This window comes from Vipera ursinii (assembly GCF_947247035.1).
Source record: "Vipera ursinii genome assembly, chromosome: 14".
In the NCBI taxonomy this organism is placed as follows: domain Eukaryota; kingdom Metazoa; phylum Chordata; class Lepidosauria; order Squamata; family Viperidae; genus Vipera; species Vipera ursinii.
Window position 1 is genome coordinate 1911676 of NC_139527.1, and position 14627 is coordinate 1926302.

The following is a 14627-nucleotide window of genomic DNA, read 5'->3' on the forward strand; positions in this document are numbered from 1 at the left end:
TCCCCAGCCGCCGCGCGGCGCTATTGGCTCGAGAAGTCGGGAGGCGGGAGCAGCATCGAAGACGCTATTGGCTCGTGGGGGGAACTGTCTGGCTTAATTCGACGAATGAGGAACGAGACGGGGCTTCAGGGGAGCCTCTCTAGGATTGGCTCTGTCGGGGCTCAGCCATTGGAGGGGAGATGGGTGAGGGAGGGGCGCATGCGCAGCAGCGTCGGGACTGAGGCCTAGTCGTATTTAAGTTACTCCGAAGGTAAATTTGGGTGCCCTCCGTATTGAGATCTTGGCCGTCCCGAGAAAAGCGTCTCCTTATCCGGCGCTCCCTTCCCTCCGATCTAGACTCCGCTCGCGTCCATTTCCCACTTTCCCTTCGGCCTTATCTCGCAATCCCAAGGTCACAACAACCCTACAAGGTAGGCCAGGCGGAGCGAATGAACCCCCCCCCCCAAAGCCGGAGAGCTTAATGGCAGTGGGTGGGGGTTGGGGGGAGAGAGACTGAGGATCTGAGCCCACATTTCTCCACCTCTAATCCACTATTACAGCGGGCCTGCTCTGATTTGTAACTGGAGAGAAGACAGACACACACACACACCCGAAAAGGAGAGGGATACACTGCACAACCCAGATCCAGGAGGGGAAAAAATGAAGAGCATCCGAAGCCTGACTCGAACTGCAGATCTGCCAGCGGGTGTCGTGTGAAGGCAACCAAAGCAAACACGAGTGTTTGCCAACCCAGCTATTAAAGGTAGTCCTCCACTTACAACAGTCTATTTAGTGACCATTCAGAGTCCCTGGAAAAAAAATGACCGTTTTTCACACTACACCCATTGCAACATCCCTATGGCACTTGGCAACTCGTTCATACTTATGCAGGTCGCAGCGTCACATGATCCCCTTTTGCAACCTTCCCACAGTCGAAGTCAGTGTGGAAGCCAGATTCTCTAAACAACTGTGTCACTAACTTGACAATTGCAGTGATTCCCTTATCAGCTGTGGAAAGAAAGGCCATAAAATGGGGGCAAAACTCACTTAACAACTGTTTCGATTAGCCATAAGTTTTGGGCTTAATTGTTGTCGTATGTTGAGGACTATCTGTGCTTTGCATGTCACCCTGGCAACCAGCAGTGCTGCTTTCCCATAATATGCAGCCCATGGTGGTGCCTGTGAGCGCTTGCAGAATCCGATCCGTGTGAGTGGGGTCCCTGGGCCTTTTCCCACGATCCCCAACACACAACAGCCCTGCGAGGAAGGCTGGGAGAAGTCTGGCCAAAACTGGGCCCGCAAAACCTTTGACATCTGTGCAGTTTTCCCAAGCAGCCCTTCCCTGTAGCCATGTGCAAAGGGAGGTCCACGCCATGAACAATGTTCTACCTTTTCAACGTATTTCAGCATACAGATACTGGGTCATTCTTTCCATAATACTGATAAAAGAAAGACGACAGGCCCCGTTTACATGTTGCAGTCTGTTCTGCCATTTAGATAAACATACACAAAGAGTTTGCAAGGGGAAAAAGTAAGGACATCCCTACTTTATCACTGCTTCCCAGACTTAAAATTGGAATCGGGATCAAATGATGAGAATATTGTCCAAGAAGATCTGGGAACTACTTGTCTTATTGAAACCTCTGTCAGGGCTTCAAGCCAAGGCTGTACTTACTTTTGCCACAGAAGGAAATGGCATATCTGTTAATTTTGTGTTGGTTCAATGCTTGAAAGTCCATGTTTATAGTCTCTTTTGGTCCTTTACATCCTGTGTGAATGAAGATCACGTTCTGATCTGACCCTATGTGCTAAAAAAAGGCTTTTTATGGGGTGCCCTTGCTTATTCCCATGGCTGTACTTCTGCTTTTAAAAAGAAGAAAAGGTACATTTACTTCTTACCATGATGGATTGGTGGCCAGGCTGCATTTACTTTGGCAGCTGGTTGCAATGCAGTGGTCCCAGCCGGTTTCTGCAGTGATGCAGCCTTTTTCACCCCATCCCATTTATTCCCTTGGCAACTGAAGTGGCAAGCATCGCATTGTGACTTCACTGCAGAGGGTGGGAGATGATAAATGAAGAAGTAGTCTTGAAAACTACTTTTCATATCTTTTATCGTCAGTGCTCGTTGGTCCCTTTTTTCCATGGATGTTCTGAAAAAAGTTATGCCACTGGAGCGACAGAGCATAATAGCTGGCCAAATGGACAGTTCAGTACCAATGTTGGATCAAGTGCTGAACTGGAAATGTATGGATAATGTGGCATCTCAGGAACAACTTATTTCCAGCGGCCGGAGCTTCAGCAACGTAATCAAGCTGCTTTTTAAAAAGGATTTCTTTTCAGTCAAGGCAAAGTTAACTCATGGCTTTCAAAGCAAGCTGGAAGGCACTAAAATTTCAAACTTTGGTTTTGAATCAAATTTTGTTTCGGAGTCCATTACACCCGTATATTGCTTACGGTGGTTTATTTTCTTGTGTGTCTTTTAAAGTGCTGACTCAGAAGGTTTTCTGGTTCTGAATTTTAAAAAGTAGATTTCTCTTTTCCCCCTCCCCCCCTTTAGAGCCACTATGGTAGGTTTTGGCAGCTTCTTGGAATCTAGTCAGTTGATCATCTTCGAGCCATTAATTTCCTCTAAGAATAGTAAGAGGAGGAAAAAAAGCTGCGGAAAGAAAGCAGTGAGCTCAACCACATCTCTTCCCTGCAGCGTGAGTTTGTCCCTTCCAGCTGAGCTGCACACCTGGTGTATTATTTATCGGGGAAGGCTTGAGAAGAGCATGTGCAAAAATAGAAAAGGGACAGACGGAAGGTAGACATCAGCAGATTCTGCTGGATTGCAGCCAAAAGGTACTTTTGTGCATTGAGACCAAGGTGCATTTTTGGCAGCCATTAAGAGGAGCCAGGTACGATGTATTACGTGGGGAGCTTTCTCAGAAGTAAGATGTGGTTAAATCACAGCAGACATTATAATCTTTTGCTTAGCTGCAGATCCACCCTTTCTACGATGCCAGTTCTGCAGTTAACCAGACATTCGGCTTGCACAAAGCTTCTCAAGGCAAATGCAAGCTTGGCTGGTTTCTTCAACCCCACCATTAAACCCGCTGCATGTTATGCTTTGTTAACTCAACCAAGGTTCTGGGTGGTGGTTGTGTTCCCCCCCCCCTAGTTGAGTCTTCCTGTTTCTCTCTTGCAGCTAGAAAAGTCTCCTCCGGTTCCTTTAGATGCCTCCCTCAAATTTATTACTCTTCACTGCGTCTTTGATCCAACGGAGAACCTTCCCTTGGACATCAAGGCTTGGAGACAAACGTCTCTTGCTGTGCCAGTTCCTTGGACCCTACGTCCTTGAAGCAGGGAAGAAGAGCTGCAGCGAGCTGCTTCCTCTCCACGAAGCCGACTTGGAAGAACAGTTCGTCCGGGGCTTTGGGCCCGGAGGCCAAGCGACAAACAAAACCAACAACTGCGTGGTTCTGAAGCATCTTCCTTCGGGGATTGTCGTCAAGGTGAAGGCCCTGACAGTTCTACGTAATTTCCTAGGAGGGATCCCTTATTTTATCCAGACTTGCTCTGTACCTTGCCCAGCGTGACCTTGAAGCTATTTGAGGATCTGAAATGTGTGTGTGTGTGTGTGTCTGTCTGTGTAGTTCCTGAACACTTTACCAGCAAGTAAAAGCCTAGTCCAGGTTATTAGAGGAGAGCCTTTCCTGTTGTAAGCACACCTGTGATGGGACATGGAGTAAGTTTAGGTCTGCATTTGACCGGGAGAACTTGGGAGTTCAATCTGCAAGCATTGTGGTTGTATTGAAACTAGTTGGGCAGCGTTTCTCAACCTTGGCTGCTTGAAGATGGGTGGACTTCAACCGGCTTCTCTAGAGCCCAGACCAGAGACTCTTATGTTGGTACAGCTCAGAAGATGCGTGGACTTCCAACTCCCAGAATTTCCCAGCCAGCAAGGGAATTCTGGGAACGGAAGTCCGCCCATTTTTAAGTTGCCACGGTTGAGAAACCCTGCTCTAGACGAAAGCATTTTTCACCTAGTGGCAGTTGAACCACCTCATCCTGTAAGCATTGGTACAACACGGCCCCCTGCGCTCATCCTCAGTTGTATGCCGGCTGAGGAATTCTGGGAAGTTGAAGTCCACAAGTCATCAAAGGGCCAAGTTTGAAGAGCCCTGTAGTAGGGTTTAGGAATGTCTTTGGCAGCTTTTGACAGCCTGTCAGCCTCTTCAGTACCATTTTCCCCTATGTCTCACTGCTGAATGTCACTGCCGACACTCTTCTCGAGTAACACCTCTCCAAAGGTGAGGTGTTCTGGACGAGGCGGCCTGTATTCATTAATTCCAGATCCTCCTCCTCCTCCTTCCCTAGTGCCATCAGACCCGGTCCCTCGAGACCAACCGGTCGAAAGCCAGAGAGATCCTTCAGGAGAAAGTGGACATTTTCTACAAGGGCGAGTCCAGCGCTGTGCTCCAGGAGAAACGGGAGCTGCAGAAAAAAAAGGAAGAGAAGAGACGACAAGCCAAGAAAAACCTGGAACGGAAACGACACTTGAAAGAAATGCAGGCCCTGGAAGACAAATAAGAACAGAAACAGCCTCGGCTCTCGTCGTTTAAAATACAGGATCCACTCTAACCAATCTACATTTCTGTTTTGTTTTTTAAAAAACCCAACTGCGATTCAGCAGAAAACAATACAGTACAATCAATGCTTGAATTGTTAGCACGGTGGAGTCATTTCTGCCCCCCCCATTTCACTGAGGGCAGGAGAGATCCCTGCGGGGTGGGGGGCAGAGAACCACCCCTCATTTTCCAGAGCCTAGATCACAGCCTTTTTTTGGAGGGGGGTGGGGGTGGAAGAGCTTCCCGTAATTTATTTATTCTCCTTGCATATTCTTTTCCGGAATTTGAAAACAACTTGCTGGTAGCGTGCAAAGTTGCTGTTGCATTTTGGTCGCCGTAACGTTAAATCCAGTTATCCTAGTCGGTTATCAAAGCAACGAGCCAAGCGTAGGCATCACATTGTTAAATCAGGAAAAAGTGGATCCCTTTTCTGGAGTCTATCAGTGACTCTGAATACGTTTACTTTCCTATCTCCTCTATTCGTCCTCTTGTAATAATTTTAATTGTTTGTTCAGCTGCCACACACACACACACACACACACACACACACACCCCAGGGACTTCAGAGCACACGGCTCTCCAGAATTTAACCACAGGAATTACTGAAAATAAGCTTTATTACGTCAAGTAATAAATACATACAAAGAGGCAAAGTTGCGGTTTAAATCCAGGGAAGGGAGAATTGTTAATCTGAGGCTGAATTGGCTGTTTTCGGCTTGGGAGGAAGGTGTGGGTTTTTTTGGGGGGGGGGATGGCTGTGGGAAACATGCAAAGAAAGGGACATTTTGAAGGATACCATTTACGGTTTGTGCGCCAAAAGAATACCGCTCAAGATGATTATGGTGCTTTGAAGGGCAGATGGCAGGGAATTTTATAACTCCTCCGAGTTCCTGAAATGGTTGGGCTGAAAGGCAAGTTAATTTGGGGTGATTAAGGCAAATTTTTCTTTCCCCAAAGAGGCTAACCCTGCAAATGCTAAGCATTCACCTTGATGCATTGTAAAGAATTCTGGTTTTTTGCTTTGCTTTGTGGATGCCCACAAACTCATCCACATAATGGTATGGTCCTGCCCTCCCAGGCACGTAAAACTATTCGATGCATTGTACAGAAAGACGTCAGTAACGCAGGGGGATTTCAATTAGGGAAATCTGTCCAGCTTTATTTCAGCGAGGGATCTCTGGAAAGCTGCAGAGGATCCCTCAACCGGCCCTGAATGCAGATTGGAAAACAATCTTAAAAGAGGACGTGAGTCTGGAGAGCGACCACAGAAGTTGAGAGGGGACGTTGGGTGCAGGAAAAGCCCGTTCCCAATTAGGAGCAGAATTTGGGTTGAAAAAGGAAAAAAAACAACAATTTCCATTCATCCCAAGGGGTGGCTTTGCATGGATTGATCCAGGCTGGCTGGCTGCCTGCTGAAGCCAAGGGTCAAAAGTCGTTTGTGAGAGGACAGAAAGAAACCTCTGGACAGGAGCAGGAATTCCACCGGACATGCAGATCCATTCTTGAAAAGAACCAATATCCCAAACCAGGAAGAAGACACGCAGCGCTGCCAGTTTGAAGGTGGCTCTGCCCGTTTCCAGAGGGAAAGGGGGTCTCTCTTGGAGGCAGAGGGCCGAAGGGGTGCGGGGGTGGGGAAGCTGGATCTTAGGATCTTGCATTTCTCTCAGTCTCTGCTAAACATTCCCGTACCAGTCCTCTGGCGTGGATGATGCCTGTAAAAATAAGATAAAATATGGTCTCAGGAGCTAACTGCCTCCTGGGGAAAGAACATTATCCGGAGCCAGAATTCCAAAGTAAATCATATTTTAACTGCAAAGTCTTACAGGTGCAAACTTCACCGTAGACTTTACAGGTAGAGTCCTCAATTTGCAACAGTTCGTTTACTGACCGTTCAAAGTTACAACAACACTGAAAAAAGGGATTTTATGATGATTTTTTTTTTACATTTACGACCTTTACACCACCCCGGCTATCGGGGGATCAAAATCCAGACGCTTGGCAACTTAAGACCGTTGGCAAACTTATGACTCGTACTTATGACCATTGCCGCCTCCCCAAGGTCGTGTGATTTCCCCCTTTTGCGACCTTCTGGCGAGCAGAGTCAGTGAGGAAGCCGGATTCGCTGAACAACCGGAGTTACGGGTGATCCACTTAACAACTGTGGGAAGGTCGGAAAAGGGGGCAAAACTCAGCAAGGAAAGGCTGGTCTCCATGACTATCTGTATTTGACCCTCCACTTTTATGGAATGAATCTGTATTTGTGTAAAATAGGGCATCTGGGGGTTTTTTTTGGGGGGGGTGATCCCTAGAAAACGGCCTGCCCTTCTGCACCTGGTCAGGGTGGGTCAGCTGAGCCCATAACGGCCTCCTTTGCAGTTCCCACTAAATGATACTTGGATTTAATTGGCTTCAGCCTACAAGGATGGGTGAACCCTGAAGCTTGTTGCCATGGCAATGGGCGAGCTGGCAATGGGGTTCAATCCATGAAAGAAGCAACCAGGCCAAGCTACTTTGTTGGAGATGTGGTGGGACTGACCCCTGGCTGTGTTAATTCTCGCCGATCTGCTCCAAATAGTAACCTGGCCTCTTTCCATCAGCTCCACCCATTGCAAATTCAGAGCTGGAGATTACCAGCCTGCTTAAGCACGTGCCCGTTGCGGGGGGAATCATCCCGAGGACTAGAGACGGGGGCGATTTAAAAGATTTAAAGCAAGGCTGACCCAATTTACCTCGTTTTAGCCTTTCCATGGCACTTTTGCTTCCGGCATAGGTAGGTCTGATTTCTTTCCCTAATTCTTCTATGATGGTCAGGAGTTCTGCATATTTGCTCTGAGGGACTTGGTTGCTGCCGGTGATCTGCAGGCAGAAAAGAAAAAGTGAATTAAGTCGCAAATGAATCCAAGAGGCGAGGGTTACAAATCAGCAGAACAATACACAGAGTCCTCGACTTACAACGGCATAATTTCAGCCATCTACATGACCTGAACGAAAGCAGGATTGACCAAGTGACTTAACAGTCCCTCTGTCTGTAAAGTTAAAATGAAATCCACCATTTTTACCTGCCCTCCTTGTGTGTAGCCTAGAGAGGGGGGTCCGTAGTCATTAATCAGATGTCGGTACTGCCCCGAGCCGGCCATGCTGGTAGAAGGGGAATGAGCTTGGGAGAGAAACAAATGCAATGGATGATTGGATTCCCCAAAGAATGGAAAAATACAGATAAACATCCGAGAAAATGCATTGTTTATTGCTCTGTAGTTTAACAGCATGATCCACTGCTTAATAGCAACACGAAATTGCAGTCTTAACTCGGAAATAAATACAAACGCTTCAAGACCTGTCATTTTCGTCTCGAAAAAGAAAACTTTTTTCCCCTTTGCATGGACTTTCCTTGTTCTCCCCCAGCTGTGAAAGATTAAAAATTGGCTATTTTTATTCTTGTCATGCCAGTATTACTGGCAAGCTCAGGAGTCAACGCTAGGAGGTGGGCAGCACCAGAAATCCTAAATAACACCCCCCCCTATGCAAAACAGTAACAGGATCGTGAGGGGCTTCAAAATAATCTAGACACCCCAGTTCAGGGGAAAAAAACCTGTGTCTCTGAAACAGGTGCAGGTTCCAGCATCGCAGCAAATATATACATTTCCTTTTTTTTTGGTGGGTGGGTGTCCCCCAGAATATATTTACACTAAAGTTGGCCACTAAATGCATTGACTTACTCCATAAAGCCTCTGCAGCAGCTCAAGTCCAACGTGCACCCAGGGTGATTTACAGCACATGCAAAGCGGTCCAAAAATATAAAGGAGAACATGAAACCAGGCATCTTGGCCATAAAAAAAAACACGGGTCTTCCCCCGATCAACGACGCCCCTTAACCATTTCTGGCACGGCTGGCAAGCCAACGCGGGTGGCAAGTGGTGCGGATTGGGGGCCACAGCATTGGAAAGGTTGGGCATTATGGATCCACTCCGAAGCCCAGCTTCGCCTGCCTGCCTCGTCCGGCGAGGATGAGCCCTCTACGTGCCCGTCTGGCCCAAGAAACTGCTCCGTATCTCAAGGCTGTGCCCCCCCTCCAATCCCCCCCAATACCGACGATTCGGGGTCCCTTTACCTGCGCCTTGGCCCTCAAACACGTAGTAGGACATAGCCTCCGGCAACCCGAGCCTCCTCTGCCGGCAGCAGGCCCCCAGGAACAAAAGGAGGGGGGAGATCGGACTTGGCTGCGCCACCGCCCCCCCCAAACGCAATGCAGATGGCCGCCTTTTGCAGCCGTGCCAGCTTCGCCCAGCTGGAGGGTGAGGGTGGGTGGTGGAAGGGAAGCCACACAATGCCAGGCTGGCTTGGAAATGGAAAGCCTTTGCTAAGGGATCTCCAGGGCTCATCTAGCCGAGCCTGGGTGCTGGGAGGGGGAAGCACCACAGAGAGCTGCAAAGAGGTTCGGGGCAGTGGTTCAACCGATTTGGTTGCAGGGATCTCTCTCATCCTTCTGGATGGTGTCTGTTCGGGGGGGGGGCAGAACCAGCATAGACTCGCCCAGTCCAGGCTGGGCTCAGAACCCGGCTCTTTGGGAAGAAGTAGGAGAATGCAAAGCCCATCGGTGCCAGAGTCTGGCACCTGGCCGCAGGGACGGGCGACGCCAGCTCAAACATTGGGTGCATTCAGCTTCAGCCTCCTTTGTCTGCCCGGCTGGCCTGGAGCCAGGGTGCCAGAGTGTGCCCCGTTCACAAAGCAGGCAGAGAAGCTACGATGGAGATGGGGGGCACTAAAGTGCCCCACCCTCTGAAAAACACCCTCCAGTAGGAACAATACCTCTTTAAAAATGAGAGTAAGAATACGAATAAAAAGAATAGGAATAGGAATAGGTCCTTGGTTAGGACTTGAAGTGTTAACTTTTACTAGTCCCAGACTGTGAATTCAGTCCTAGACTGAAGATTAAATCAATAATAATAATGATAATAATGATAATAATAATAATAATAATCCCACTGTGAATTCAGTCCCAGACTGAAGATTAAATCAATAATGATAATAATGATAATAAATAATACCCAAAGGGCTGCCTAGATGCACAGAGATTTTGAACATTAGACCTGAATATCCTGACTCTGCAAAAAAGAACAGCCTATATACGCAGACGCTACTTTAATAGACATTTTGGTCCTCGGTAAGCACTTGAACTGTTTTTATCAGTCCCAGACAGTGAATCGAATTGAAGATTAACAATAATAATAATGAATAATAATAGGAAAGAATAATAAGAATAAGAAAGCAGCCTCGGCTTAAATTGGAATCAACCGGAGCATTTGAAGGAAGATCCTTCTAGATCCCCCCCCCCCGTTTTCCTTTCCGCTTTGCATTGGGGATGATCCTCACGTCTTGGAAAGGAAGCGAATTGGGTTTCAGAAGCAGCCTGAGTCATCCTTTCGATGTGGCAGATGGCTCGCTCAGCCTTCCTCCCGCTTCGAAGCCCATCCAAAACGTCGCAATTAGTACGTACACACGTACACACACACACACACACACACACACACAAACAGAGGCAGGACAAAAGGGAATCTTTTGGGAACGGGAGAAGTCAGCATTTCTGGGCCAGATGTGAAGGAACAGCTGCAGACACAGAAATCTTAAATCCCGCTGATTTTTGACCTCTTAAGGTCCCCCAGGCTCCAGCCTTCATTTTTATTTTTAGCTGAATTTTCTCAGGGTCATCCAATTTTGTTTCCCCCAGGTGTAGAGGGTGCCTTTGAAATTCCCCAACCATAAAACACAAGGGAGCTGAATGCAAAGATCTCCAGCATCCTTGAAATCCAAATGTCTGGAATATAATCTGTCAAGAGATGTTATTTGAGGAGTTGGCCATAAGCCTGGGGGCATGGCCACAGGCATTGATTTTCAGTAGGCCTTTGCAAGCTATTGGTCTGAAAAGGCCCCGAGGATGTTGGTTCAGACATTAAGCAAGCCATTACTGGCTTAACCATAGTTCACTGGAAAAAAATCACAGCTGGTTGGGTGCATAGAACATCCAGCTGGGTGCTGGCTGGGGAATTCTGGGAGTTGAAGTACAAACATTTTAAAGCTGCTACGTTTGGGGGGGAAAAAACTGATTTACCCAAGATGCTACCCATTAACCAACTTAGCCAAACCTAAGTTAGTAACCAAACTTTAGAAGAAAACCTGAGCAATTTTAGAAAGGGATTTTTGCAAGCACTATTTTTAAACCTCTCTCTCTTCAAACTCTGCCCTGCAAAGTTAACCCCTCCTGGTTTTTAACAACCAGAGTCTTGTAACAAGAAACTTTAACTCAGACTTCTTAGCATTATTCAGAGATCGAGACTACAATACCTGTTCCAATTCTTGGTATAGCTGAGATAGAGGATACAGAGATATTGATAGATGATAGGTGACCGATGATAAATATACATACAGAATAGAGAGAAAAGAGAGAGAGAGAAGAGATGAACAGATGACAGAGAGATAGAAGAGAGAGAGAGAGAGAGAAGTAGATGACAGATTGACTAATTAAGGGGTAATTGATAGACTAGCCAGTTAGCTAAATCCTATGCTGCTTAGGGGGTGTGTGAAAGCCCTAATAAGCAGGCATATACATAGAATGAAGGCTACTGCTAAGCTTGTAAGCCGCCCTGAGTCTTCGGAGAAGGGTGGGATATAAATGGAATTAAAATAAATAAATAAATAAATAAATAAATAAATAAATAAATAAATAAACAAATAAATATTAGAACAGGGCTTCTCTAGGCATCCTGTCTCTATCTCTATATCACAGGGGTCTTCAAACTTGGCCCTTTTATGACTTGTGGACTTCAACTCCCAGAATTCCTCAGCCAGCAAAGCTGGCTGAGGAATTCTGGGAGTTGAAGTCCACAAGTCATAAAAGGGCCAAGTTTGAAGACCCCTGCTATATGACATTAGAGTACTGGAAATGGATGGAGACAGAGAGGGACTACAACACCCAGAATCCCTGCCAGGCACCGAAAGGGCAGTCCCCAACTTATCTAGGGGAGACACCCAATACATCTTGGTTAGGATCTTAGGTCAGGGGAGGAGGAGGAGGAGGAGGAGTTAAGGGGCGGGGGAAACCCCCCCAGAAAAACGTAGTAAAAGTAAAAAGTTTTGCAGAGGAATGGGGAACATGGCAGGGGGGAGGGATAAAAGGGGAAAAACCTTGAGAGATTCCTACGGAGAAAACTTTCCAGGGCGGATCGCCATTCTCCAGTTGTTTGGGGGAGGGGGAGCCCCCTCCTCAGTCCGAAACCGACCCCCCCCGCCTCCAGCCTCCCTTTTGGGGAGAAAGACCCCCCCCCCCAGCGCGCGCGCCCCGCTTCTGGCCTGGAGAGAGCCCAGCGCCGGGTCTCTGAGCATGTGCAGAGTCGGGCTGGGGGGCCGAGGGTCCCTTGCTCGGCCCTCCCCACTCTTCTTCCTCCTCCTCCTCCTCCTCCTCCTCTTCCTCCAGCCTCTCCCTGGCCTTCCCCACCCCCCACCCCGCCTGGTGCCCGGCAGGGGCGAGGCCAGGCCCTCCATCCCAAGGAAGCCGGGCGGGGGGCAGCGGCGACCGGACCCCCCCTCCCCAGCGACCCCCCCAAAAAAAACCCCTCCCCCCTGCCCAGCGCCCCCGCCTCGCCGGAGAAGCGGCTCTGCGCGCCCTGCAAAGTTTGCAAGCGCACAAAGGCGGCGCGGGCTGGGCTGCAGCCCCCCCGGCCCTCCCCGCTCTCCCTCCGGGGAGGGGTCGCCGGGCCCTCCCGCGCCTCACCTGGCCCCGGGGGCTTGTAGGACAGGCGGGCGCCGGGAGGCTCCGGGGCCGGCACGCCCGGCGAGGTCCGCGCCACCTTCGCTGGCCGAGGAGGAGGAGGAGGAGGCGGCGGCTAGTGGGGGGAGAGCCGGCCCTGGCAGCCTCCGGCCCCGCCGCAGCCGCCCATCCCTCCGCTGCTCTCGCCTGCCCCGCCGCGCTCCCGGCTCGGCCATGCGGGGGGGGGAGGGAGGGCAGGAGGAGGGAGGGAGGGAGGGAGGGGCGGGGAAGAGGAGGGGGCAGGAGGAAGAGGAGGGAGGAAAAGGAGGCAGGAGGGAGGGGCTGGAAAGAGGGGGAGGGAGGAAGGAAGGAAGGAAGGAAGGGGCTGGGAGGAGGAAAAGTTTGCCGGCTTTTCTTCCAGGAGTGGGGGGGGGGGAAGTCTTCCTCCCCGGTTGAGGAGGGGGCTGGCAGGAAAGGGGGCTGGGGTCGGTGCCTGCTTTTTAGGGGCGCGCGTCTCGTTTCCTTTCCCTTCCTTCTCCTGCCTGGTCTGTTTCCTTCCTTAACTCCTCCTTCACTCTTGCTTCTAATTCCTCCCTCCCTCTTTTCTTTCTCTTTCTTTTCTTTTCTTCTTGCAAAGGGAAGGAGACCTCTGAAAGTTGGGGCTGCCCGGCGCCGGTTCCAAAAAGCAGAAGCGGCCAGGGTTGAAAAGCCCAATCTTTGCAACTGGTGTGCCGGGTGGTAGCAAATGCTTGGCTTTGCTTTGTTTTTTTTCTCCCCCATTTATGATCTGTTTTTGTCCATTTGCGGAGGGGAATTTAAGGCCAGGCTTTGCATCAGCGATGGATGTCCAGGTTGCTGCTGGCTTAAGGGGTCCGCATCTATTTTGAATTGTGGCCATTGCTTCTTATCTGACATCCAAGTAACGAAGAGTTGTTGAGGGTTTAACCAGCGGCTGGATTCACACGTCGCTCTGTGCCTTAATACCTGAGCTTGGCTGTGTGCGTTCTGCAAAAAAGAGGTCCATTGAGGTATAAAACCAAGTCTCCTTCAGGTTGACGTTCTTCAGCTTGAGCTCAACCATCTAGCCTTCAAATCCTTTGCACCTCTGGAATATCCTTGGGACAGGATGCTCACCTCAGCCTGGGACTACAAAATCAGAAGTCCCTTTCCCCAACCTGGTGCCCCAATGTGTTGGACCCAACAGTGTGGCCTGCGCACTCCCATCACGTAGAAAACCCCGATCCAAGGGACCCCTCGTTTCCTGCAATGTGTGAATCCCACAGAGGCTTGAAGTAAGGAAGTTGGCTTCAAGCTACATTTTCAGCAAGCAGGATCTGCTGTCAGCAAGATGGGGGCAACTATTCCAGGACTTGAAGCCCACCCATCTTCCAAGATGCCACGGTTGTGAAATGCCAGCCTAGACTGTTGACCAATTGGCACTGCAAGTGGCAAGGCTCAAATGTCCCTATTTCACCTTTGGGGGCCACCCTGACCCGGATGACTTGAGAATCTCCAGACATTTATTTGCCACTTTTTATCGCCTCTTACGGTGCTCAAGTAACACTCAAATAGCGCGAAAAGTGGCATATAAATGTAATAAAATTGTAAATTGTGTTCCTCTTGTTATACTGGCGCTCTCTTCAGCTGTCATTCTCCCAGCCAAATTCTGGATTTCTCTATTGCACGAGAAGCAATTTCCCCCAAACAGCCTTTCTTTAATCGAGCAGCTCCTATTTACCTAAGAACTAAATGTCTCAGAATTCTTGGGTGAAATGCTGACATTAAAGGGGGGGGCACTAATATTTGAATTGCAGATTATTTGAATTGTGTATTATTATTATTTTTTGCTTGCTGCTGCCAGACCAAGATTAATAAACATTTAATCGGGATCTCTTGGTAACAAAAAGTAGGGTGAAATTGGTCTAGTCCAGGAGGGTCCAACCTTGGCAACTTGGAAGACTTAGGGACTTCAACTCCCAGAATTCCCCAGCCAGCCATTGCTAGCTGGAGAATTCTGGGAGTTGGGAGCCCCCCTACCCCAAGTCTAGTCCTTTAGGAGAATATGGGACACTGAAGGGAAAAAGCCACACAGTTCTCGGACCTTGTAATTTCTTTTCTTTTTATTGTTAAGGTTAAGCTTTTCAGTAGCCCGCCCCGGAATCTGTTGGAGGGCTGTATATAAATAAAAGGAAAAGAATCTAAGGCTTTCTGCATTCAAAACACTTGCAACCGAACAAAGTTTGACGTTCCCCAAATGTACGAATCACCCAAGCTGAGAATACCCCCAACCTTTTCCC

At 48.9% G+C, this 14627-nt stretch overlaps 2 protein-coding genes across 11 annotated transcripts; one reads left to right on the plus strand and one right to left on the minus strand.

Annotated features, from left to right (window-relative positions):
* Positions 1 to 130: 130 nt before the first annotated feature.
* On the plus strand, positions 131 to 4687 carry MTRFR (mitochondrial translation release factor in rescue). 9 transcript variants are annotated; one of them, XM_083373500.1, is made up of 5 exons: positions 182 to 250; positions 337 to 410; positions 540 to 742; positions 2537 to 3473; positions 4339 to 4687. In XM_083373500.1, exons 4-5 carry the CDS (start codon positions 3195 to 3197, stop codon positions 4549 to 4551), a joined length of 492 nt encoding a protein of 163 aa, XP_083229626.1. In that variant the 5' UTR covers positions 182 to 250; positions 337 to 410; positions 540 to 742; positions 2537 to 3194; the 3' UTR covers positions 4552 to 4687. The 9 variants fall into 9 exon arrangements, with proteins under 9 accessions (XP_083229627.1, XP_083229631.1, XP_083229626.1 ...); XM_083373506.1 differs by having other exon boundaries at positions 233 to 410; positions 2537 to 2876; positions 3167 to 3473; XM_083373507.1 differs by having other exon boundaries at positions 233 to 410; positions 2537 to 2820; positions 3167 to 3473.
* A 499-nt stretch (positions 4688 to 5186) lies between these two features.
* CDK2AP1 (cyclin dependent kinase 2 associated protein 1) lies at positions 5187 to 12559 on the minus strand. 2 transcript variants are annotated; one of them, XM_083373511.1, is made up of 4 exons: positions 8306 to 8497; positions 7649 to 7746; positions 7319 to 7445; positions 5187 to 6301 (listed from the first exon to the last, which is right to left on the minus strand). In XM_083373511.1, the coding sequence occupies exons 2-4, from the start codon at positions 7724 to 7726 to the stop codon at positions 6234 to 6236; spliced, it is 273 nt and encodes a 90-aa protein (XP_083229637.1). In that variant the 5' UTR covers positions 7727 to 7746; positions 8306 to 8497; the 3' UTR covers positions 5187 to 6233. The 2 variants fall into 2 exon arrangements, with proteins under 2 accessions (XP_083229637.1, XP_083229636.1); XM_083373510.1 differs by lacking the exon at positions 8306 to 8497 and adding an exon at positions 12355 to 12559 and having other exon boundaries at positions 5189 to 6301.
* Positions 12560 to 14627: the final 2068 nt, after the last annotated feature.

Coding starts and splice junctions, on each gene's coding strand:
- MTRFR (XM_083373501.1), top strand. CDS start 3,195: ATGCCTCCCTCAAATTTATTACTCTTCACTGCGTCTTTGATCCAACGG. Junction 3,474..4,338: donor CTTCGGGGATTGTCGTCAAG/GTGAAGGCCCTG, acceptor CTCCTTCCCTAG/TGCCATCAGACCCGGTCCCT.
- CDK2AP1 (XM_083373511.1), bottom strand. CDS start 7,726: ATGGCCGGCTCGGGGCAGTACCGACATCTGATTAATGACTACGGACCC. Junction 7,446..7,648: donor GCTACACACAAGGAGGGCAG/GTAAAAATGGTG, acceptor TTCTGCCTGCAG/ATCACCGGCAGCAACCAAGT. Junction 6,302..7,318: donor CATGGAAAGGCTAAAACGAG/GTAAATTGGGTC, acceptor TTATTTTTACAG/GCATCATCCACGCCAGAGGA.